We start from the raw sequence: 26,865 nt of genomic DNA, 5'->3' as shown, positions 1-26,865 counted from the left end.
TAATTATTGTGTTAATTTATTAAAGCTAAAAACCTTTATACCTAGTAATGGCATTCCGAGGGGCGGATTTCCCAATAGGCCGTTTTAGTAGTCGCGTCCTGTGTGGGCTTACTTACGATACTTTTTTTACCAAGATGTAGGCTTTGTAGAATCAGAGTTGGGAGAACAGTTATTTCTTATTTATTGTTATAAAGTGAACGTTGACTTCGTCTGTGTTGGTGTTAGCTGGCGGGCGTGCTCTGCCTTTTTGGAGTGTTTTTTTTTTGTTTAAACTAACTGGAAAGCGCTCTAAGGGGGTGCCGTGCGTGTGTCGGCGAGCGCCGGCACAGACGGGGTCCATACTTGTATAGTTTATCTAACTTGTTACAAATAACTACAAACTTGACATTGGCTAATCTTTGTAAAGCCAGACGAGAGAAAAAAAATCGTTTTAACATCTCCCGGGCGTTCGCCATGTCACTAAGGGAGTTGGCTAACTAACGGCTTATGCCAATTCACTGCGACGTAATATATTAAAGGAAAAGCTAACTGACTGACTGATCTATCAACGCACAGCTCAAACTACCGGACGGATCGGGCTGAAATTCGGCATGCAGATAGCTATTATGACGTAGACATGCACTAAGAAAGGAATTTTGAAAATACAACTCCAAAACAGCGGGTGGAAATATGCGTAGTCCACGCGGACGAAGTTGCGCACATAAGCTAGTACAATATAAAGTTATTATATTACCTAGTCATTAAAAATTATATAAACAATATCTATTTCAATAATGCTAACTTTGGAAGTTGGAAGTAGGTATTGTAATTGTCAGAAAATGTAGGTGGGTATATTACGTATAGGTACTAGGTACATTATGTAAAGTATGAAAAAACTTACAAACATTACGAACTGGCGTAACAATGCGTTTTTTATACTTTAAGGCACTAGAGCGGTAAATAATATCTATCACCACACAGATTGATACCTAAATTGACCTAACCCAAAATCGAACTTGGGTCATGGCACTATACCATACAATATACTGTGTCATTGTGGCTATTCCTATACAATCTCTAAACTAAACTGATAGGTCTAAATCTAATGCTATTATTTTCTGCAAGGAGCATTATGAAAGGGATAACAATACATTTAAGACCTATCCTTTTACTTTAGAAATCGTGTCCAACAAGATTACCTCTTTCACATAATTAGTCACATTTTATGCTAAAGACAATTTTTTTTTTCACAATTTTTAATACTTAGGTATGTAAAAAATTAAAAAATTATAGGGAAAACAGAAATTTTAATATCCAGGCTACAACGAGGGTTTTAAACAGAGATAATTATTTTAGCAATATTAGTCAATTTATACACGATACTAATCAAACGAATACACTTGGATGTCACCTTAAAGTCACTAAATATGCAAAAGTGATATTATGCATATAATATCTATCTTAAAACTGCTCGTCACATAATTATTCACTTTTGCTCAGTCAAAAACGTTTAATCAAAGATCCTTTAAAAGTATGCAAAAGTTTCAATAACTGGGATTACTTATTTACAGTTTATATAGGTACGAGTCGATATAACGAGTGAAACGTGGATATCTCTTCCATAGACCTGTAGGCCTAGCTCTAACATAATGATAGATATTGTGGCTATTGCCTGTTAAGTTTTCACTCACAGTTCACTCGGTGTTCACTCGCTATTCACTCGCTGTTTACTCACCATTCACTCGCTGTTCACTCGGTGTTCACTCGCTGTTCACTTCCTGGTGTAGGCTCCGGGGCGCGAGTAGGGATGCGCCTGCGGCCGCTCGCGCCCGCGAACTGCTTTAAAACCCACTGATCTTTGAGTGACAGGAACTTTTCTTGACATATCTGTTAGTTTGTTAGTGGACGAACACAAACATTGATTTTGTTAGTATTAACTTCACACACAAAAAGTATAAAAATCAGGGTTGGCCTTGTTTTAAAGAATTGTTTTACACATATTTTTTTAATAACCGATCAAGTACATATCAGATTCGCAAACGAAGGGTTCCGTATCCATCATACAAGATTATGTACTTGTTTTTTCATGGCGGCCATTTTGATTTTTTTTTATTTGTTGTTATAGCGGCAATAGGCATACACAATATGTGACAACTCTCTAGCTATTTAGGTTCACGAGATACAGCCCGCTGACAGACAGACGGACGGACAGACGGACGAACGGACAGCGGAGGCTTAGTAATATGGTCCCGTAGGCAGCCTTCGGGTACGGAACACTAAAAGCAGTTTTAAACATATATTTAAACTTTAAACAAAAAAAGTTTTGTTTTTTTTTAATAATTTTTTCCAACTCTGATAAAAACATACCATATTATACCCACACCAATAAGGCCCATCCACGCCAAAGAAAAATTGCGTTTTTGCAAAATCGCTTTACGTTTTTACGACGAAAGATTCAAATATTCAAATTCACGACGAAAATGTTTACGCCACATGCAGCGTTCAACGTGCGACGCAAATTTTCATTGGCATTCATTCTCTCTTGATTTAGTTCTATCCCAATTTATATTTTTAATTTTACTAATAAAAGATTATTATTTTGTAACTCAATCAATAACACCGCGTAACTTGTTAGTATTGGTAATGGTTCGGAGAGCAACAATTTTAGAGTATTTGCATCTTTTTCTTACCAATGTAATATGAAAAGGGCAGATAGACTTAATTCAATTTACACTGGAATTCATAGTCAACTTTTATGCAGTGCAATAAGGTGTTGTTAACACATGTCGTCTGAATGGTCCTCTAAAGAAGCTCCTATCTTCACTATGAATTCTGATGTTAAGGTCGTAGCCGATTTACACGAATCCCCTCCCACCCAACCAAAGTCAAAAAGTCAAATATTTAGCATCGTGCTCTGGAGATGCATTTTACAGTAGTAACACAAAATAGCAGACAGCGCGCGGTAAACGAGCTTGCCTCAACCTTGCCACTCAACAGTTGACTTCTTGCGGCACCGTACCGCACACGTTTTAGACTCTAGTAAGCGGCCCGCGCGCTGGGAGCACGGCATCTGCTCGCTTGAAGCGGTGGTCGGCGCACGTGCGCGGATGCAAGGACGCCGGTCGCCGCCACCCGCCCGCCGTAATAGAGGGCTGCTAGTAGTATAGACGCGGGGACAGCGAGTAGCCAGCTAACTGGAGTTGTCTGCTAGCTGTACAGGTGGTACTGTTCAGGAGCTGTGTTGCAGCAGTGAGCAGTGTCGTGTAAGTGGGCTACGACCTTTAGACCTATTAAACGTCTCGACTTTAGGAGCCAGTCGTCGGCCTATTGTTTAAATTTGTAGAGTGCACTGAAAGTATTTAAAATTCATTTTCCGTCCTATTTTAGCAATATAAAGAAGAAAAAGATGCAGATATTCCAAATTGAGTTTAGAGAAAAACATCAGAATCGACGCCATTGTAATGTAAAATCAACTCAAACCTGCGTAACTAATTAACATCGAAGGAAACACGTCAAAACCAATGTTCGATAACACGGGACGGGTTATTGAGAAAGTTACAAGTTTCACTTAGTTACGATTTTGATTATTAATTAAACTTATTGCTGCCGAATCTGGGGCATTATTAAATAAATATTTCAAAGAACTACAAGATTGATTACTTGCTATGATCCATGATGATAACGGGCAGTATGCGATAGGCACCACCCGCCCTCCCACTACTAACGAAGCAGGAAAAGCAAGGAACAAAATTGCAGTTTTATTTTGCAATATAAAATTGTGCATTGTGGAGTCTTCATCTCCGCTATCGGAAGGCAACTTATATAACAAAGGGCTTTTTCTGCTCAATATGTTGAGTGTTCTGGAAAATCTGGTGTTGTGTACTGCTTGCTTTTTCTGCTTCTATAGTAGTGGCAGAGCGGCTGGTTCATATCGCATATTGCACGTTACCATATACCATACAGATTTGTGTGTTTTGGAGGATTATAACAAAAGATTTAAGTTGATTGTATAATATCATGGAAAAGTATCGCCTGCTTCTATCCAAAAAAAAAAAAAATTAATGTCAGAGCTCTTAAATAATTTAAAAAAACCTTCTTGAATGTGAAATACAAAATTAATAGTATGAATAGGAAATACTAATATTATAAACGCGAAAGTTTGTATGCATCATGTACTGGTATATGTATGTATGGATGTTTGGACGGATTGGGCTGAAATTTGGAATGGAGATAGATTATACCCTGGATTAACTCATAGGCTACTTTTTATCCCGGAAAATCAATGAGTTCCCACGGGATTTTTAAAAACCTATATCCACGGGAACGAAGTCGCGGGTATCAGCCAGTATGAATATGAAATTGCCCCAGTAATTCAGTTCAATGAAAGGGAAGATGAAGATGCAAAAGGAGGGGTGAGCTAGTACGTACCCGTGCGGAAGTTGGTGCCGTCGCGTGGCACGCTGGAGCCGAAAGCCGGGCCGCGCGGCTGCGGCGTCGCGGTGCCCACGCGCTTCACTGGCAGCACCGGCTTCACGATACGAGCTGTATAACAAAAGGTTAAACAGCACCAAAACCATACTACTACCCGCAAACTGCCGATAGATAGCGATAGAGATGGCAAAATTGTTTTTCTATCGCTCATTATACTATATTTTCCTGTCTCCTTTGATATCCCACTCGATACCTTCCTTTTGGCTTTGTCGTAGTCGGGTAAAACAGGTATGTTAGCCTTTTTAAAAAACTGTCTTTATTTGACCCTAAGGGCCTAAAGCGATAATAAACTACCAATAAAAAATGCATTTACACACACACACAAACAAACACAAGTGCACACACACACAGTCATACATAATTTTAGCCTAATTAAGTTTGAATATTAGAAATTAATTAAGAAAACTGTAAACTTTGTACTCCTAATTTCTGCAATACAGGTATTTCCTAATGCAGAAGGTAGGAATCTCAATCTTGCTATGTAACCCATGTATGTATAAGTATCAATAAATTATTATTAATAATATTATTTAATTTTTGTATTTCAAATTTCCCCGCGAAAACGACATTTTGTTGAGTTTCATAAACTGTCATGACGTCACACGTATTAGTAAACAACGGCATTTCATTAGTGAAATACAATTACAGCTGAGTAACAGTCGGAATTCATCGAATGGAAAGTCAAAGTGTGCTCTATAGATTTCAACCTGAGTGAAATGAGTGTGGCACCTACCTTTATTGTCATTGTTGAAGCTAATAGTCCTCTGGATAGTGTTGGTGCGATCTGTCAGACCCCTCTTCATAGGCTGTACCTCGTTTGATACTGCTTTGACGGGCAACTTTCTCAATACATCCATCTTTCCCGCAAGCACAAAAGTCGAATTCAAATCTGCTGGGTTGAGCTCACCAAAATCGTTCAAATTCTCCATACCTGCTCTCTCCATCTTAAACTTTTTCGCAGAGTTAATATTTTGGGTATCCAAAGCTTCGAATGAATCATTTATGATGATAGTTTCATTATTTTGGAGTTTAATCGGTGTACCTTTACGCTTTTTGGTACAAGGTTCCTGATTTTCAATGTCAGCCAAGTCGTCGCTATCCGTTATAACATCAATTGTACTATTTTTGACATCTTGATCTTGGCTGAAGTCGATGGGGGCTATCGGATTTTCTAGATCCAAAGTCAATATGAATTTGAAATGCGGGTCGATTTTTACATCATCCGACCAGCTTATGCCTTTCGCTGATTTAACCTTGTTTATAATTTCGAGGTATTCCATAGTCAACGTGGGTGGGGCGTGCCCATAACCTTTCAAAGTTAGATACACTTTTTTCAGCATATTGAACGCATCACCCATACATTCTGTGAAAACTGTTATTTCGTTCTTCATCATTGAGAAAAGTGTTTCTTTTAGATCATTTCGAGCATCGCTTATTCTGTTCTTGCTTCGCAGATTGATAATCTCGACGTATACGTTCAAGTCAGGGCAGTCGGCTATGCCGTCGTTGAGTAAGTTTTGCAGTTTTTTGCCAGTCTCTGTCCATTTTTTCCACACGTCCATAATTTTCAAATTCCAGCTCAATTGTTTTTGTGTGTAAGTCTCTGAGGCGCGCTCTTGACGCGGGATGTCTTCGGTACATATCTAGGAAGAATTAATCATAGTTCAAGTCTTAAACTATCATTACATATTAAACTACATAATTATAAACTATCTTTCAGATTTATACAAATAATTAGTATATAGTTGTACAACATTAACAAACTTATACAGACTGGTTTAGTTCAAACTTTTAGCGGTCCAGTCCTAAACCAAAGATAATGTTCAAAGTAAGAGTATGTAAAGCTAATTCATTAGAGTAAGTACATACTTGTTCCAGCGCGTCGCAAGACGACCGGTGCGCAAGATCAGCGACGTGCTTAAAGGCGCGCGTGCGCAGGAAGTGCCTCAGTGCGACCACGCGCTGCTGACTCATCAGAGAAAGCAACTTGCTCTCCAGCGCACCGTGAATAAGCTCCACCTCGTTGATGCGCTGACTCCATAATGCTTTTTTCGCTAACACGCAAGAAGGAAGTTTTTTGAATAAAATTGTACCAAGATAAATATTTTTAGTATCATTTTTTTATTCGTAACTAGATTTTTTTGTTCTGATGCAAGTTAGTCTTTGACTGCTATCTCATCTGAAGGTAAGTGATGATGCAGTCTAAGATGGAAGCGGGCTAGCTTGGAAGGGGAATGCCAGTTACATTAAACCCTTGATCGGTTTTTACACGGCATCGTACCGGAACGCTTAATCGCTCGGCGGCACAGCTTTACTAGTAGGATGGTCACTAGCCACGGCCGAAGCGTCCCACCAGACCAAACCAGAGACAATTTAGAAAATACAAACTACTCCTCTCAGGAATCGAATCAGGAACCTCCCACTTATAAGACCACAGCGCTTTCCACTGCGCCAGAGAGGTCATCAAAATATAGATAAATAACCTAGTTAACACTCCACTCCAGTCTACTCAACTCCACTCCACTCTACTCCACTCTATATGTAGGCGTCGCGTTATCCTTACCCTTGATGTCAACAGCCACAATGTTGGTGGACACGGCCAGTTTGGCTTGTAACTCCATCTTTTTTTGTACTTCTTTGTACTTCTTCTCTACTTCCTCAAGCCGCCTCTGCAGCTCTTTATTCATCTTCAAACATTGACTGGAGTTCATGTTACCTTCAAAAAATCATAAGTTGCATTGCATCTTTCAATTTTTAGGGTTCTGAAGGGTGCCAAGGAGACCCTATCCTACCCTAAAAAATGGGGACGAAAAATACTGAATGTTTGCCTCATTTTCCTTTATGAAATACTACTGATATTACAATTAAAAGTATGTCTAAAATGAATGTAATTTTATTGTTTAAGACTTGGCCGAACCACATACTTTGTTAAAAGTGTTCGAATTCTTTCACAATCATTGAAAATAATACAATGTGCAAGAGAGAAGGAAACTTAACCACAGCTCCTTAAAATTTAAAATATGTACTACTCACCATCGACTATATTCTTCTTGATGCTGAGTTGGATCTTGTTGGCTCTCGCGGCATACTTCAGAGTGTTGTAGGTGTCTTCATAGCAGAGTGAGGATGGCGACACGTTGGCTATCATAACTGTCTTGCAGTTGCCTCCGAGGCTGTCTTTGAGGAGGCGCGTCAGTTTAGAGTCCCTAGTTAAAAAAACATACGCATTGAAAAATACGTTTTTTTTTTGTCCAAATTCAAGTTAGTCCTTGACTGCAATCTCACCTGGTGGTAAGTGATGATGCAGTCTAAGGTGAAAGCAGTCTAACCTGGTAGGGGTATAGCAGTTTTCATTAAACCCATACTTCTTTGTGTTCTACACATCGAACGCTAAATCGCTTGGCGGTATGGCTTGCCGGTAGGGTGGTAACTACTAATTAGCCACGGCCGAAGCCTCCTACCAGACCAGACCAGAAATTTTGAAATAAGCACTCACCTGTAGGGTATGTAGCTGCTGCCGTCGGCCAGCTTGTTGATGCAGTTGCCGAGTGCCAGCAGGCTTCGGTTGATGTTGGCGCCCTCCTTGAATCGCTCACCCACACAGCCAGTGGCAGAGGCACGCTCGCTACCAGCCAGGTCAATCATGGATAGCTTTACATTGCGACACTGGCTGCTAGTCTTGCAGCGCATTGTTACATACACCTGCCAAATGATCATTTTGCTAAAGTTCCCATCATAGAATGAATATATGAAACTCAAATGAGTTTATGCACAGTACATACTTAATGTGGATATAATTTATTATCTGTGTTGATAAAAACTTTAATTTTAGTATTTTGTATATCTATAATATTATAATTAAAATATAATATACAAAGCTCTAAACTCTAAAACGTGGCAATCAGTTTTGGAGGAGAACTGTAAAATGAGGGTGATCACAAAAGATTGGCAATGGCCAACATGATATAGGGTCTGGAAAAGCCCTGCATAGCCACCAATGACAAAAAGACTACCCACACCAGCCTTTCCCCTTACCTGAAAGACAGCATGGCTGCGAGAGCTCTCAGCATTGGCATCAGTGGGGTGCTGGGTCCGGTTACGGTTGCCAAACTCCAGCATATCCAGCAGCTCCTTGGCTGTTTCAATCTTATGTATGGAGAGTCCCGCCACTGTCACTCCATACTGGTGGTAGTCCCTCAATTGAAGAGGGGTGGAGGATTTATTTAATAAGTCAAACACATTTTCATTGTATACCTGAGAACAAGAAATACAAAGTTTAGTATACTATTCTGTTGTTTTAGGCCAAGTTTCATCTAAATCTAGATCTACTTTTCAAAAAAGGTCTATTTTGATAAATAACATTGCTAAATAACTCATTGTGTTTGGTTTACAGATAGATTAAAATTTGAATACTGACACCTATTTGAATACTGAAACCCTATACCGTTTGAGATTAAAATAACTTATCTAAAACAAAATGGTTGGATAGATGAGTGATTTTATTAAAGCATTAAAATCTCCATGATCTTATGGATAAACATTTTTCTTTCTGATCTTTCTGGTTCAGTGATAACTCTGTGGGTATTTTAAAAGTGTGTGGTACCTATAGATTGCAACAGGTTGACATGGCAATTGGAGTAGGGAAATTGGGGACGCCCCACCCACCTGCACAGCCCCATCCAAGATTAACCTCCATACCCTGATTACCATGTCGACCTGTCGTGTACTATGTTTAATTTACGACATAATTTATTTGCGATATTCAAAATCTGATTTTGAAACTGGCTCCAATCAAGGTTCCATAGATTAACTGTGTTACCATCCTACATACAAAGCTGTAACACCAAAGGATGTGACATTGCAACACTAGGAAGTCTTTCATTCATTTGTGTGAACTATTTGCCATTCCCCTATCCCAAAAGATCATTATCAAGCTTCTATTCAAATAAACACGGTATTTTACATACTTCTATATAGGATACAGCGATGTCAAATTCTCGGTCCATTTGAAATCCATTTATGGTGTGAAATAAGTGGTCCATTGTCAAGTATGTGATACCAGGATGCTCTTTGCTGCCAATCATGGTGAAGGTCTTGCCTGCGCCAGTCGCCCCATACACAAACACAGAGCAGTTGTACCCTTCCATCAAAGCTGCCAGCATATCTTTGGTGGCACTCTCAAAAACATCTTGATTTGAAGCGTTTGGCCCACATACACTGTCAAATGCGAATTTCATCTCTTTGTTGGCGCGTTTAAGGTAATTCTTGCTAGGTTGTTGGACGCCTTGGTAGAAAAACGGCGGCAAATCTTCTTTGGGATCGAATACTAGCTGATTCTCGTCAATAACTTCGATCACCGTGCGATTGTTCTGGCCTAGTTCTCTATCGTTCATGGGTCTAACTCTTACAACTACTGTGATGTTCGCTGCCATTTTCTGCGTAGAACCACTTTTCGAAGGTATAAGGGCTGTGCCCTTATCCATTTTCACCATTTTAATTCGTTTGATATCGGTAGGTAGCCGCCAGTCGGTTCGTCGAAAATCCACAAAACAGCTCAAACTACGCCCAGCACTTCACAAAATTGCTCAAAAATACACACGATATCAAGCACAGTCTTTAAAATAACATAAGTCATAAAAAATCACAATCATCGTTCTAATTTTCAAAATTTTCATTTGATTTTGTTGTTAACCGTCAGAACCGTCACTAGTTTCAAAATTAAATTTGAAGTTGACAGACGCTGAGCGAATAGCCAATCAGAGAGCAGGATTCGCGCGTCATATCATAACAAGCTAAAGGTCAAGCCGCATCAGAGCGAGCGATGTTGTGCGGGCAGTGCTGCACATCGCATAATGGCATCTTTAATTCTTTCCTTAATTTCTTTGCCCATACACGTATGAACAACAACGTAGAAAGATGTAAAATGATCGAATTATGGAAGAGAAAAAATGAAAAAAAAAACAATGCATAAAATTAAAAAAAAAAACATGACTGCCTTGTCAAAGAACTAATTTTTGCCCAAAAAATTTATAGCCAATGCGACTGCAACTTTGCCACGACGTGCATTGTGCAACGCCTCTCTTGTGTGACATGCACCATGCAATATTATTGAAATTGGATTTCGTTGCTTTATGCCGCTTTGCAGCCCCACGCACGCGCCTCTAATGTAGTTCGACCTTAATAGCAAAACTGTCAAAGGCGTTCGGAAACACGTACTCAATTTAAAATGCACATGTTTTTGAGTCATTTACAGTGGTGATGGGTAACATTGATAGAAGAATAGGAGTTTTTTAGAATGCCACGAAAAATAGCCATGTGTCTCACCTCGGGGATAACAGCTTTCTGCGTACCAAGCTCTGTCAAAATCGGTTAAACGGATGGGTTGGTCGTATAAATGCAACAGACAGACAGATAAACGAACAGACAAACACTTCTTCAAAGGTCAATGCTCAAGACAAAGTGCTTACTATATTATATTATATTCAAGTGATTGCCCACAGCAGCTAAGCTAATTCCTAGTTTCATGAGCTTGCCCAAGACAGACCAACCAAGTAAAACATTAGCTGACGTTAGCCCTGACCCAATGAACCTGAAAGTGAACGTCTAAAACAAGTTAATTGAAATCACTGATCGATTAGGTACTAATTAGAACCCAATAAAATTATATTTTAAAACTACACATTTTACTAAAATTCACAAAACTATATTTCCGGAATAAAAAGTAGTATAACTATCTACATAGTACTAACTATGTAGTATACATATAGACCTGTACTCTCAGGTCTTTAACTATAGCGATCCATGCAAAAATCAGGTCGCGTCGATCTGAATCAGAAACAAGGAAGCAAGTTGTGTTTCCGCCTTCAATTTTTCATCAGACTGAAAACCCTAAAACTACCATAGCACTATACTTAACCATAAAGATTTGCTCTCCCTATACAAAATGAAGGTTTATTCTTGGTTTATTTATACACAGCGTGGCTAAGACGGGGCCTCGTTAAGTGCGACGCGCGACGCTGTATAAGAAACAAATACAATTTCCCCTTAATTTCCGCCGCCGATGTTATCTGGACATAACGAGAGTCTTAGCATTCAGTCGGGACTCCTGCTAACACTTCGGAGAAACCGGAATTATATTGAGCCCCTTTTGTGTTGAGAATGAACAATACAAGAGACTGAAACACGGAAAAGCCTGGAAAACCAGCCAAGTGCGAGTCGTACTCGCACACGAAAGAAATGTACAAGATCGTACTTAGTACCTACTTTTAATTATTTAGGTACCTAGTAATTTAGGTATGTTTCAAGTCTCAATAGTTCAACGGTTAAACGAGCGGACTGAAATCCGAGTCCTCCTGAATCCTCCTTGTTAGATCAGAAAAGGCAAAATCTTGTACTTGGTAGGTATAGTACGATTCAAAATCAAACCAAAACAAAAGTAGGTAGGTACTCACCTTTTGATGGTCACAGAATTGTTAGATTAATAAGATGATAATATAGTGGTGATGTAATTAATTATCTACGTAAATTAAAGCTACGAGGGTTCCAAACGCACCCATTTTGTAAACTAAGGTATTTTCATCTTCCTCCAAACTGTCTCGACTCTCGACTCAAGAGTGAAGACAAAACAATTAGTTGGCGAACTCACATTTCACATTCGCATTACAATGCATTGTCTTTGAAACTTCAGAGTAGTTCCAAGTTAGGGCGTCCTTGCGCGCGAAGAGATATTTGTTACGAAAACTACTCTTCAAAATAAGTATATAACTATAATACGCGACAGGTCGAGACGGCAATCGGCCTATGAGGTGGGGGGACACCCTGAGGGGACGCACATCCATACAGCCCCTGTGCTAGGGGCTGTATGGATGTGCGGGGCGTCCCCACTCCGATTGCCATCTCGACTTGCGTGTACTATATTGACTAGTAGGTACTTTATAGTTTAATATGATATATGGCATATTATTATGATGTAAGTTGTAGGTGGCAGCAAGCTGAAATAGCAATGCGTAGGCCATGCTTTTCAGTTATATCGTACTTCATAGGGGCAATGGATAGTTGGAGCCGCAAATGTCCTGGAGCGGAGACCGCGTACCTAATAGTACCTAATGCCACAGTTTGTACATCGTAAAACTGTTGCAATCACAGATAACAAGGGCGCTAATGCATAACGCGAGAGTCATAGACGAGTGGGTAAGTTCTATGGCGAGATTAATCGGCAATAAGCGAGAATACTCCGCAATAAGTATGTTACACATCCCAGCGATTCGGTGGGTCAAAACTGAGTACGGGTCTCAACTCTCATCTTAGACTGAAAATGGCTTGGCCATAGCCTATCACGTTAGCCAAGTGCAGATTAACAGATTTCACAAACTTTAGAGAACATTATGGAGATTTCTCAGGTGTGCAGTTTCCTCACGATTATTTCCTACGCCAAAGCAAGTGCTATTTTAATTCGAAATTTAAAAAGAGATCTTCTGAACCAGAAGCTTCGGCATCGTAGAGCGTCGTCTCTGTCACTCATACCAATGTGACGTCTTGAAGCTGACTTGGTTTCAGCTGTGTCAGCACTTTCAGCAACAGAGACCATGAAGAATATGAAGAGAAATAATTTCACTCTCATAGAGTTAGCAACTCCATACTCCATAGAGTTAATTAAACTCTATGAAGTCAAAGCTGCCGTTTATCTCGTTCTAAGGCACGGATGTGTATTTATTGCCAGATATAAGGATTAAAAGATTTTTTCATTAAAAAATCGAGAAAATATTTCAAGTTTTAATAAAAAGCAAACCTGTTTTATGTCCAAATGTACCTTCAATTTCAAGAAAACATCTTCTAAACATATCTAAACAAGTGGTCGCAGCCCGTAGGTAGGTACCATACCTTTAAGGCTTTAATAGCAATTCAGTTGATTTTTAGTGTTGCTGAACTATCGATAGGTACTTTTAATAATATAATTAGTTTTTTCGAGAAAAGTTCTTTAACCACAAATAGTAGTGTAACTGAGCAGTTACTCAGTTACACTATCGACATCACTATTAATAATTCTAAATCTAGTGTATTGTTCAAGTCTATCTCTCAAAATGTCACTTTGAAAATTACCTTTTGCAAGGAAAAACTTGGACTCACCCATAGACTATTTTTAATCCCGGAAAATCAATGATTTCCACGGGATTTTTAAAAACCTAAATCCACGAAAACGAAGTCGCGGGCATCAGCTAATCAACTACAATTAAGTTAACAAAATACAGGCCGCTATCGACAGAAAAATTACTCCTAACTATCGATAGTCGACTATAGATCGGCAACACTAGTTGATTTCCGATCGTATTGGCGAAGGTCTCCAGCGGCTACCGTCGTCACCTGTCAGCTCCTCGACCTGTGCCCTGTTAGAAATTTAATTTGCCGCTCGCGTGGATAAATTGTGATTTGATAAGTAATTTACTACCAAACCAAGAGCCTCAATAGCTCAACGGTTAAGGAGCGGACTGACATCCGAAAATTCGGCGGTTCAGCCCCACCCATTGCACTATTGTCGTATGTCAAGAATGAATAGGCATCTTCTAGGCAATCGCGCTCTATCTTAGCGGCTGCATGATCATTTGCCAGCAGGTCTGATTGCAGCCAAGCGCTAGTCTATATTATGTAAATAAATAAATAAAAACTTCCTTTCCTAAAAAAGAGGGGTGTTATAAGTTTGACGTGTGTATCTGTGTATCTGTGTATCTGTCTGTGGCACCGTAGCGCCTAAACGAATGAACCGATTTTAATGTACTTTTTTTGTTTGAAAGGTGGCTTGATCGAGAGTGTTCTTAGCTATAATCCAAATAAATTTGTTCAGCCGTTTAAGAGTGATCAGCTCTTTTCTAGTTTTCTTGTAGAAAAGAAGGTTAGATAACCGTTAGGTTCATAATATTATGTCAATTGACAAATGTCAAGCTGTCAAGATGGACGTTGCCTAGATACATAATTATTTATTTGAAAATGATGTTTTGGAAAACTCAGATACTTTGTCGGGGGTGTTATAAATTTTTAATTTACACTTGTTAATACCTAGACTACAAAGCCTACTCTGGCTTCAAATTTCACATTTTCACATGCAAAACACATAGGGACACATGCAAAACACATCTTTTTAGGTACCTAGCAGCATTATTGTGTTGTAGATACGGACTTCTGTATTCAGTAACTTTGTATAAGCAGCCAAAGTAAATAATAAAAGCCGGAGAAGCTAAGATTTATTTCACAAGTCCAAAAATAAATTGCCAACTGTGAAATCAGTTCTGGAAACTTGTTCAACGTTATTATAATTGAAATAATCTCGAACTGGCGGAAGATTGAACACGAATCACGATACAATCAAAGCAATATTTAACTCTCACAAAGTTTGAGATAGCTCCCCAGTTGCCAAGAATCCGCACTCGGAATCGATTTGAGCTTGAAATTACTCGTTAATCGATTCTGATTCAGCGAGTTCTCGATTGAAATGGAGTTGCAGATTCCAACTGGATTTAATGTTTGTACTTTCTAACGAAACTTGTGTTTGGGTGCCATATTATCACACGTAAGTAGAGTGACAGAGTCCATTACCTCTCAAACTTTTAAATTCACTTATTCAGCTCCGTTCGCGTATCGCTGGACTATTTTGGTTACACGTACTGATATAGATGTAAAGATCAGGCTAGTTGATTCTATATTATTAGAGTTGCCTGCGAATTGAGGGCGTTCAAGGATTCAACAAATCATAGGTAAAATAACGCGCGCGATAATTATTCCCAGCTGGAATGTTTGGCATTGTACAAATCCGAAGTGGAGTGAAGTTATTCGTGTACGAACCTACTCGTAGTCCATACAGCAGAATTAACATATAAATTGTTTTGAATCCGACGTCTCCATCCTGTTAAATTATTTCGCGAAGTTCGCAAATTTACATGGTAATTGCCAAAACTCGAGATTATTGTGGAGATCACGATTGTCCTCGACGCTTAGATGGATGTGCGAGTATTTCGTAAATGAATAGTTAGGCTTTAACATAATGATTTAAATTAGTAGGTAAGTCCTATTACCTAGTCACAGAATAAAATACTTACTTATATTTATATAAGTAACTAGCCGATGCCCGCGACTTCAGACGCGTGGATTTAGGTTTTTCGAAATCCCTTGGTAATTCTTTGATTTTCCGAGAAAAAAGTAGCATATCTCCATTCCCAGCCAAATCCGTCAAAAAGTTTTTGCGTACAGGAGTAACAATCACACACACAGACATACGCACAAACTTTCGCCTTTATAATATTAGCAGTGTGATAATAAGTAAGTACCCACATACTTATTATCACACTAATATCATCACTCATAAGTATAAACAATCAATCGGGATCTATATCATAATATCCCGATGTGTTACTCTGCCCCAACTTATTGACTGTTTCACGGCTCACGCATAGGTAATACTTACTCCGCATTTGAATGCCAAAGCCAAATTTTCTAGGGGCCAAGCGCATAGCGGTCTAGGGGCCAAACGCATAGCGGTCTAGGGGCCAAACGCATAGCGGTCTAGGGGCCAAACGCATAGCGGTCTAGGGGCGAAACGCATAGTGAACTAGGGGCCAAACCAAAGGCGATCTTCTTTCCAATAAGCGGTTTTCTTTCCATTAGGGTTGATGTGTGATCACTGATCATGGATAAATTACAGAAGAAATCTAAACCCGGATCTTGTAGAAAGCTTTACAAAACTTCTTTCTATGCGCTTCTTCATAAGTATCTTTACGTTTATTTTTAAGTTTGCAAATTCCACATACTTTTGTTAGTTCTAACTTTTAGTAACTTGGTAAGTAGTTGGTTAATTAGAAAAGTTTTCTTTGGTGTTGAAACTTAAAGCATCAAACGAAGCTGAATAGCAGTTAGAAATAAGAAAGAAAATAAAAGCTTTCATAGCGTCTGGATTTCCAAAGAAGAAAAGAGCAAGTATCTTGCACGTTGACGCTTACACGGATCGCGTATGAACTTTTCTGTTTGACGGAAACTCGCACAAGTTTCGAAAAATTTTACTTAGTTGGAAAACTGTATCTTCATGAGTCAAATGTTTACTATTTTTAACCGACTTCAAAAAAAGGAGGAGATTCTCAATTCGTCGGATTCTTCGCCTTTTTTTATAAAGAATCATGACTAATACTCCCCTTTCCCCTCCAATTAAGCGTAAAGCTTGTGCCAGGAATGGGTACGACAATAGTGCAACGGGTGGGGTTTGAACCCCCGACCTTTCGGAATTCAGTCCGGTCCTCAACCGTTGAGATATCGAGGCTATAATATTAGTGTGATTTTCAATAAAAGATTTTATATGAAATACCTATAGGTACAGCTACATTCATCCTACATCATCTAACGGCTTTTTATTACTTACCACAAATGTATGATTTATGAGAAGTGGTAGGTAATAAAAATTCTTCCCTCGAAATCCAACGAAATGGAATCAATAAAGTTCAATCTATCATACTGATTAACTTAACATATTGACGTCAAATCCATCGCGCCTCGGTTAGTGCTACAGAAAATTGAAGCCCCGAAGCCCCCGTCAAAGTAAGAGCCCGAAAATTGAAATCCCATACGTGGAGTCTTTATTAGGCAATAGCGAGCGATCAACTCTGCGACTCCGTGTATGACAATCTCAGGGCTATCAACTGTATTTTACTGACTATAACATCACACTAATATTATAAAGGAGAAAGTTTGTATGTGTGTGTGTGTATGTTTGTTACTCCTTCACGCAAAAACTACTGGACGGATTGGGCTGAAATTTAGAATGGAGATAGATTACACCCTGGATTAGTACATAGGCTACTTTTTATCCCGGAAAATCAAAGAGTTCCCACGGGAATTTTAAAAAACCTACATCCACGCGAACGAAGTCGCGGGTATCAGCTAGTATTTATATATGTATGACTGTACGTACTAGCCCAGTGCCCGCGACTTCGTACGCGTGGATTTGGGTTTTTCAAAATCCCGTGGGAACTCTTTGTTTTTCCGGGACAAAAATTAGCCTATGTGCTAATCCAGGATATTGTCTATCTCCATCCCAAACAGCCAAATCCGTCTCGTAGTTTTGGAGTGAAGGAGTAACAAACATACACACATACATATAGACAATAGACATATAGGTACACATACTTTCACCTTTATAATATTAGTGTGAAGTGTGATATAACTGTACCTACTCATACTGTACTAATCTAACCAATTACATAATCGTTATCATCAAGACATCCTGTGGATGTCCACGATTGGACATCGAGTTTTCCCAGTATGTGTGTGTGTGTGTGTGTGTGTGTGTGTGTGTGTGTGTGTGTATGTGTGATGCCCGATCCATATCCTTCTTCAGCAAGAGATTTCTCGGCATCCTCTTGGCACCGTCGCTCTGTCGTGCGTAAATCTCCGCAACTTCGTCTGCGATTTATTAAATTCTCGCTGTATTTTTTTTAATCCTCTTTCTTTTCTTTGGATTAAAAATGCCTTATGTCTGTCTCTAGGGGCATAGGCAAGATACTTTTTGCCAAATTCTATCAAGATTGGTTCAGAAAGTTAACAGATAGAACTTTTGCATTTGTATCGAATCGTATTATCATGGAGGGCAACCAATCTTAAAATGAATACCACTCTTATTCGATGAATAACATCAGTCTTAATCTTAATATTATTCGGGTTTTACTTAAAAAATACAAGTGGCGCAGTCGGTAGGATTTCTTTTATGGAATAGGAAAGTATAGATATTCACGTGTCCATGTAGTATAGATATTTATAAACCGAATATTACCGTACGAGTATACGAAGTGAAAACCCTGCGCCAGGGAGGCAATCTCGTTAAATCTAGAAGTGCCACTAACGACGCGTCGACCCATCTTGACGCCTGTCCAATTTGCGTCAAAACATCCTCGGCTGCCGTCTAATTCACCAAGAGAGGATTTAAGAAGGATTGAAATTTCTATCGGGTATAAATTGCGCTGGCAACACTAGGCCGTCGCTCGCGCCGAGTGTTGCCGCAAGGCAAATACGTGCCACCTCATAATTGCTTCCTTTGGTAAATATTTATTCCATGATCCGTACCTTCCTACGATCTCTTAATTTCTTTGGACGTTTTGTCATAAAAATCTAACTCTTTAATAAAATGGTATTTCGCCGATTTACTTTAGAATTTTGCTGAAATCTTTTATTGTGGTCGATTTGAATGCCCACTCATTTCCCTTTCCCCATTCCCTTTGAAGAAACCTGTGGAGATTTCTTCTGTCTTATTTCTTCTAGATAACTTATTTGCACAAAATTAGTCTCTTTCCTAAATTTCATTGCACTTGCGACTCACGAGGTAGATTTTCTTGGTATAATTAATAACTAGGTAATTAAGAGCTCCAAGATCGTCCACCATATGCACCTACGTCTCGAGCGGCGTAACTATACGTACTTACTTACCTTGTACCTACATGAAGTTGTTACTATTTCGATTTTCAACTCATCACCAAAAATATTTCAAAAACCGACCCAGAGCAAATCGGACTCGCGCAGGTTTTGAAATTTTTATTAGTTGTTTTCCTCGATTAATAGACGCGTTTTACCTACCAATAAAACGCTTATTAATTTACTTACCTTACTCGATGCTTCATAATATGAGATAGGCGCCATTTGTCCCGCCTTAACGCATCTATCTCGCTCTATCATATAGCGCTGTCCCTTTCTCTCCACCACCCCAGCAGTACGGAGCTGGCCAAAAGGTGGCCGCGTTTGTTTTATTCATTGCGTTGAATATCACCAGGCAGAATTCAAAGTTAAGCATCGAGTAAGGTAAGTAAATTAATAAGCGTTTTATTGGTAGGTAAAACGCGTCTATTAATTTGACTGTACCTTACTCGATGCTTCATAATATGAGACGTGTTTGTTATCGCCTGGTGGTGGTGGTGATCTGCGCCATACAAAGATTTAACATCTTTGACGCCAATGTGACATATATATAAGACAACTGATATGTTGAGCAAATAATGCCATTTTCTTGCTAAGAAAAGAGAAAAGAAAAATTACGGGGTGTAAATCCTCATTAACAAACTATTCACATGATTGCGAGTTAAGAATGAGTTTGCAAGTCGACATACAAAATAACAGAAAAGATATACGCGTGTATGTATTACATCAGGCAAACCATTATAAGCTAGGCAATAAATTTAGCAATTAAAATTATATGCGTGCCTGTATGTGTAATACTCAGTCAATAGGTAAGGCTGACCTCACAAACACTTGTAAATACATTCTTTACATATAAAGTCCACCTATTAATTAGACAGCATCAATATTAGGATAGTGATTAGTCATGAAAACAATTGCCATTGCAAGATTGATTAAATATTTTAGACTCACTCTATGAGTCAATAACATAATATATGGGTACCACCAAAAACAATATAACTGGGTCAAAATACAGCTATTTCAACAACAATAGACAATTTACCCAATCGTTTCGAAATCATGCTGAAATTATTACCGTCCTGCATGAAATCCTCGGACATCTGATATCTTAGATATCTACTAAGAACAATTTAATCACAATGAACAATCCTGGGTAAAAATAAGTAACTTAGTACATGTGCAAAACATGCCCTGGAGCGAATTTAAAATGGAAAGGTTCCTTTGTTTAAAATAACTATTTCCACTATGACCAGGAAAAATCTTCCCAGAACAGTCTAGTTTCTTTAGTTCCATGTCCTTTTCTTGGCTCATAGCTTTGCTATTTAGAAAAGTTCGTACAGTTCTCACCAGAACAGAAGAAAGTTTTAATTTGAAACTCATAAATAAACAATTCATCATTGTTTAGGTATTTCCTTCTTACTCTTTGTTTTATCATTCTACAGAATTGGGATGATGCGACTGTCAAAAATAATTATAGCAAATTAAGCTTTTGGTTCCTTGCATATCATGGACTTCCGCAAAATAACGCTTGCTTCTTTTGACTAGCAGCCATTCTTCCTATTATTAGAATTAGAAGTTTATTTTAAACTAAGCATGAAAAAGCTATAAAGGAACACTCTACAACCTGCGTTGGGCGGCTGTAGCTAGGACATTTTGAACCAGACCAGGACTTGTAATGACTTATTGTTAGCCAAAATGTTGACTTCATTAATCAATGATGAAGGGATTAATGAGTTAATGCCCAGCTATGGTGATAAAACTTAGTTATTAAAAACTGTCTTCTGGCACAATGCTTAGTCATTCCCAGATCTATCTTGGCGCGCTCAATATTATAATGTTTTAAAGATTTTAATTTCGAAGCAATAACGGAACAAAAACCTTTTGGAGACGTTTTTCAACAAGCTTAAGTTTCATAAAACGAAACTTATTGGAAATCCTATCACAATGTAAAGGATTATTTAAATGATAAGAAAGCTTAAGAATGAGTTCCTTAACAACTCCGATAGCTTGTAAACACTACATTATGTGAAGTCAATAAAGATTTGTTATTCTTAAATATTAATAATTTTGTGAAGTGGTGATAATTCAAAGAACAGGTAACTACCCAGCTGAGCCTTGTGAGCCTTTCCCATGCCTGGGCGCATTTCGAACTCTCGTAGCTTTAGTTTTTAAGTTTACGTAATTAAGTATCACCATTACATCATCATAAGAACCCAAAATTTAACCATCGAAAAGTGACAAAGACAAGGTAGGTAAGTACTACTTTGAATAATTCATGACAATAATGTTTAACTACGCTGACTTGAAGACAGTCAGCAATGCTCGTACAATTCACAAAAGATATGAAAAGAAATCGACCAAGTTCAATCATAAAAGTGGATATTTTACTGGTAAAAACAAGGAATATTCTCACAGTTTCAATTTATTGAAAGTTTTATGGTAATGTTACCCAAATAGCCCGTGTCGAGGATCAGAATGTAGTCAGGGGCACGGTAAGCTGATTCGGTACGAAAATTCATTCCTTGCACAATAGTATGTTCTGTCTAACCTGTTCATTTGACATCTTGGATTGGACTGATATCGTTCCAGCGTCGGACATACCTTGCTCCTGGAACTTTTACGATCCAAACCTACACATGACTATTAAATCCAGCGACATCATAGAAGATGTCGTAGATTTTAGGATTACAGCCCACTTATAACATATACAAGGTAAGGTATTGTGTTAATGCTTCTTGTAGCATCCTTGCACACAGATCTAATTCACTCAGAATTAATAACCATGTTACAATTACGAATAACTATGAAATTAAATCACACCCCCTAAACAGATCTTAAGTTCTGATACATCAGGCTGGATCAAAGTTATTATTCGAATATAGAAATTCGTTAGATTTGAAAATTTTTGTCCGCTGAATCAGTTTCTGAACTAAAAATTTTGAAAAATAAAGGGGTTGTTTTATTTTAAAAGTATAACCATGAATCTTCTGCCACGAGCAGAGCATATGAAATTTTTTTTTTTTTTGTCATGTGACTTTGAACTGGAAAACGATTTTAACAGTTAACATTAAATTTTCCATGTAAGAAGGCTATCTTGTTTAAGATTATAGAATGAGATAGCAGCACATTTAAAAAAGTTTTGCTACACCGGGCACGGCTAGGTGCGAATAAATCTAGCATTTCATTCTAAAGTCTTTCTCCGCCATACGAGTATGCGGTTAGCAAATGCTAATTCCGAGGAATGCCAAGTCTAGAAACATAGTCGGCATGACCGTTGTTTTGTTGCAAAACTGAAAATGCATTAGACTATGATCCAGGATTGAAACGTACAAAATACTAAATAAATATTAAATGTCCCAACTTTGAAAGCATGTTTCTGAGAAGGAACAATCTTAGATTTAGGGGACATGATATGAAGCTACATGTCAATTATCATTGTCAAATCCATTAAAACACTTTCTGACCCACAGAGTCGGTCACATTTGGAATAAATTGCCCAAGGATGTGGTTATGACAAGCTCTGTTAACCAGTTCAAGAAAACATTAAACAAACATTCGGAAAAACTCGAAGTACCTCTGATATAGACGAATCAGCGAAAGCTGCTTAGTCTATTATAAATAATAAATAATGATAATAGTAATCTGGTAGCCACGATGCCAGTTCCAAGAGAGGAGCAGATTGCGTCCTCTTCTGTCATAAGTCCATGCCAGACGAAAAAGCTGACCATGACCTTGGAAATGAGGTGATACTTTTAAATAAACTCTAACATCCTTGTTGACTTTTCCATCAAATGCATTGCACTTAGCATACATGCATTTACATCAAAAATATATTGATTGATTGAAACTTACAATAACCGGAAATTTCTCCTGGAATGCATCGGTTTGGTCCAAGGCTCGACAAAGAGAAGTCTGCCCAATCAAGCACGACACGCGATGTCCATGCAACGTTGTTTGTGAGAGAAAAAGCTGCAAAAGGCATGTAGATGGAAGAAAGGAGATTCTGATACCATCATCTCAAATCCTTCGCTTCATGCAGATTAATAATATGAGGGAAGGTGCAAAAACCTGCTATTCTTCAGAAAATACAGTTTCGAGAGCCGAAAGAGTGGGTCACGTGGACGCAAGCCGCCACTGCTGGCGCAAACATGCACTCGCACTCGCGTACTGCAGCGGGCGCCACTCACGCACGAGGTTCGCACGCTCATGTCAGTCACTGAACAAATCTACCTGATCAGTTGATCACTGGGCATGCTCATGTAGACCACAACCATATATGACGAGTATAGCGTCATTAGGTTAGTTGTAAATAGTAAAAAATATTATTATATAATTCAAACTATTTAACCCTTCTCATTTAGTGAAGACAGCCGTGCTCTGTAGTGAGCTGGTGATGCGTTTATCATGATAATGAATTTAGGTTAACTTATCCATTGAATTAGCGTGTAATGATAGAATTAAGTTTTCCACATAAAAATAATAAGTTGCTATGTTGGCTTTCTTTTCATGTTATTTATAGGCACCTTTACTTGGTCAGAAGTATGGCTCCTTTAGCTTGAGAGATGTGAATAACACATTGTTATAATCTTAATGCTTGCTGTAATTAGCCAGCAGCAAGAGAGCGACAGCCAATTAAAAATGATTGCATTGCCCACTGTACACGCTGTAGATGTCAATCTATGGCAATAGGACTGCGATATTTGGATGACTCCCATTAAAAATATCGGGAGCTTGTAAAAAGCGGTATGCGATACGCTTTATGAGATATAAGAATATATTTATATTATGTGTAATTTCGGAGCTTTTACTTTTCCCAATTTGTTTGTAATGCGACGCAAGTGGCCTCTGAAATTTATATCAATATATTTGAATTCGGTATCGCTTTGAACCCATACTTTCCTTAATAAGGTCATGCAAAAGACCATAAAATTATTTACGTCGTGACTGAAACGAGAGCAGCTGTGCTTCTAGCAACGACTACCCTGCAAGGGCAAGTAGGCATGGACCATTACAAACATAAATGCATGAGGTGTGCTGACCAGCCTGCGTAGTTCAACTGTGCCTGCGAGGCGTAGCTAGATTTTTAATCGGCCAAAACATTAGGTCATAAGCCTGTACCTGTGAAATTGAGCTAAAGTTCTTCAGATATTTTCCCTCAACCAAGACGAACCAAAGGAGGTTTCGACGAAAAAACAGGTATAACGGAGCGTAAACCTTAGCATAAATATCAGTGGCGCCCAAGAGCGACTGATTGATATTCCACTGAGAGTTGAGACCATAACAATATCATGCACACTCCCGCGAGGAGTTGCTTACTTGGCTTTTACACTGCGCCTGCGAGGCGTAGTTAGCTTATTAAATGGCCCATGCACTCCCGCGAGGAGGCATTTAATTTCTAAGTTGCACCTGCGAGGTGGATCTAGGTTTTTTAAAAATGGCTCATGCACTCCCGCGAGGAGGCATTTAATTTCTAAGCTTCACCTGCGAAGTGGGTCTAGGTTTTTAAATGGTTCATGCACTCCCGCGAGGAGGCATTTAATTTTTAAGCTGCGCCTGCGAGGCGGAGCTAGATTCTTGAATGACCAAAACCACTGCCATGTAAACTCCCACGAAGAGCCATTCTGTTTTCAAAAATACGCCTGCGCGGCGAAGGTAGATTTTTTTAAAAAACTTTTTAACATTTCTTCGAGCCTTACACTTTCGCTTCTCTTAGGTAACTCTAATACCGTTGTTCTGAATATGACCATGAATCCAATTCAAATTCAAAATGTTTTTATTCAATTAGACTTATACCAGTTCTGTTAACTCGTAAAAGGCATCTACCACGGGTTTAGTTCATGAAAGCCGGTCAAATTATCAACATATCGTGAGAGATAATATAATTATCGTGGTAGGTGGATAGGCATGAAAGTTTTACATCATTTGATAAGCTATAAATTTGTTCACTTTCAATAGGCTCGATTAATCTGAAAACTGGTATTTAAACCTTTTCCTTTCAATGTAATCAATTATGTACTTCTACTCTGCAAGAATCTAAAAGTAAATGAAACGGAAGCACCGGTACTACCGGGATACCTTTTATATTAAATTATAAATAGCATTAGCTTTTTAAACAATAAATATTTCAACATTTCTTTCCATAGAAAATAATAGCATTTAAAAATATGAATGACGTGAATGTTCACGACGTTGCACGTCGCGCTGCACATTGTCCTTACCTACCCACAAGATTAAGTACTATGTACCTACATTACCAATTTGGCATTATGCTGGTATAATTATTTATATTGTATAGCTATAATTAATTAACTCAGTGCCAGGTAAAACCAACTGTGGTTTTTGTGGCGCTGAATGTAACAAAAACTGCAAATGTTTTAAAAACTACCTACATTATGAAGTAGTTTGTTGGAAATTATATAGGAATCATTGACGGTAGCTTAATAAAATCGATATTTGACTCATTCAATGTCAAACTATCTGTTGAATCATGTATTTAAATTAACAAACTACCTCTAAGATGACATTTTCATAAATAGCCAATGAATTTAGCTATGCAGTAAAATTTTGCTTAAGAAATAAAAGCATTTCTATACTCAAACATTTATAAGAATTAAATAAATTGAAAAACTCACGTGATCTGGTTTACCACCTTTATGAAATATTGTTTAGTAATTATACTCTTGCACGAGTATTATAATACTTTATCCAATGCAGGTAATTTTTTCTCCAGAGTGCTGCATTTAAGCAAGCACAACCGTTCTCGGCGGGAAACAAAACGCCAATGAATAAAACAAACGCGGCCACCTTTTGGCCAGCTCCGTACTGCTGGGGTGGTGGAGAGAAAGGGACAGCGCTATATGATAGAGCGAGATAGATGCGTTAAGGCGGGACAAATGGCGCCTATCTCATATTATGAAGCATCGAGTAAGGTACAGTCAAATTAATACAGTGTTTTATACGCTTACACGAGTCTTTTATTACTTACCCTATAGTAGCGGTAATACACATTGGAAATTTAACCTCTCTACCTATTACGGTTCATGATATAGGTACAGCTCGCTGGCAGATAGACAGACAGTGGAGACTTAGTGTTAGGGTCCCGATGGCACTATTGGAGCCCTGAACCCTAATAACCCTAAAAAAATATCTGTGTAACTCACGATCAAAGGTGGGTAAGAACCTAACTAACCAACTAGAAACTTTGAGGCACTGCAAAAAGATTACAAACGGAGCACCATAGTCAGCCACTCAGCAGTAAAGCGGAATTTACATTACGAAATTAGTGGCACGAAATTAGTTTTACGACATTAATTACAGTACCAATAATAAAATTGTTCTGTGCCACTAATTTCGTAATGTAGAAGACCTCTCGGTCAGCATAGCTTAGCAAGGGTACTTACTTAAATTACTTAAAAAGTTAAGTTATTTATTATCCGCATACTCTAAAAAAACCAAGTTAATGTGTGAATATGTTCTTAGTTTTTCCTGGTCCATTTCTATTCCGAATCCGCGCAATGATACGTAACACAGGTCATTCTTTCTACCGAAACCCGTGCCATTACGTCGACACTTTAATACCCCAAACCGTGATCGGAAACCAAAAGTAGGGCTTAGGCCAATATTTTTATGGGGAAAAGGTATGTGAGGCCTCAATATTTCAATTGTTCATTGGACCGACAGAGTTTATAGGCGCGCGTCGAGTGACGTCGTAATAGGCACACAAACATTACCCTTTTAAATTGAATTTCGCGCAATTTATCACCAGCTCCCGATAAAATATGTCCCCCCTCACTGGTGGAACAATTTAATCCGAGAAGTGTTCAGTTATTTATTTAAACAAAAGAGACGTGGATCTTTGTGGTCTTCGTTGCTTCAAAAAGGTACGTATATATATTATACTATATTATAAGCCTACCTCTAAAACTTTATTTTTATTTTATTTTCTTTAAATATATT

General features: G+C 38.4%; 1 protein-coding gene across 7 annotated transcripts; it reads right to left on the bottom strand.

The window, feature by feature from the left end:
• Positions 1 to 379: 379 nt before the first annotated feature.
• Positions 380 to 10,181, bottom strand: LOC123867077 (kinesin-like protein KIF18A). 7 transcript variants are annotated; one of them, XM_045908931.1, is made up of 10 exons: positions 9,438 to 10,181; positions 8,506 to 8,724; positions 7,967 to 8,172; positions 7,504 to 7,676; positions 7,034 to 7,186; positions 6,340 to 6,524; positions 5,204 to 6,113; positions 4,408 to 4,521; positions 1,722 to 1,818; positions 1,672 to 1,691 (listed from the first exon to the last, which is right to left on the bottom strand). In XM_045908931.1, exons 1-9 carry the CDS (start codon positions 9,960 to 9,962, stop codon positions 1,751 to 1,753), a joined length of 2,553 nt encoding a protein of 850 aa, XP_045764887.1. In that variant the 5' UTR covers positions 9,963 to 10,181; the 3' UTR covers positions 1,672 to 1,691; positions 1,722 to 1,750. The 7 variants fall into 7 exon arrangements, with proteins under 7 accessions (XP_045764882.1, XP_045764884.1, XP_045764886.1 ...); XM_045908927.1 differs by having other exon boundaries at positions 1,677 to 1,691; positions 1,722 to 1,866; XM_045908929.1 differs by having other exon boundaries at positions 1,677 to 1,691; positions 1,722 to 1,830.
• Between the last annotated feature and the right edge of the window lie 16,684 nt (positions 10,182 to 26,865).

The sequence above is a fragment of the Maniola jurtina genome, chromosome 7, assembly GCF_905333055.1.
Source record: "Maniola jurtina chromosome 7, ilManJurt1.1, whole genome shotgun sequence".
In the NCBI taxonomy this organism is placed as follows: Eukaryota; Metazoa; Arthropoda; class Insecta; order Lepidoptera; family Nymphalidae; genus Maniola; species Maniola jurtina.
Note: the sequence above shows the minus strand (reverse complement) of the source record. Positions and strands in the feature narration are given on the sequence as shown.

What these genes read in the sequence shown, in the direction of transcription:
- LOC123867077 (XM_045908926.1), bottom strand. Translation starts at nt 9,962, where the DNA reads ATGGTGAAAATGGATAAGGGCACAGCCCTTATACCTTCGAAAAGTGGT. An exon ending in AGCAGCTACATACCCTACAG is followed by an intron (nt 7,677 to 7,966) that starts GTGAGTGCTTAT and finishes TTTTTTAACTAG; the next exon opens with GGACTCTAAACTGACGCGCC. An exon ending in CGGCACCAACTTCCGCACGG is followed by an intron (nt 1,867 to 4,407) that starts GTACGTACTAGC and finishes ACAAACTAACAG; the next exon opens with ATATGTCAAGAAAAGTTCCT.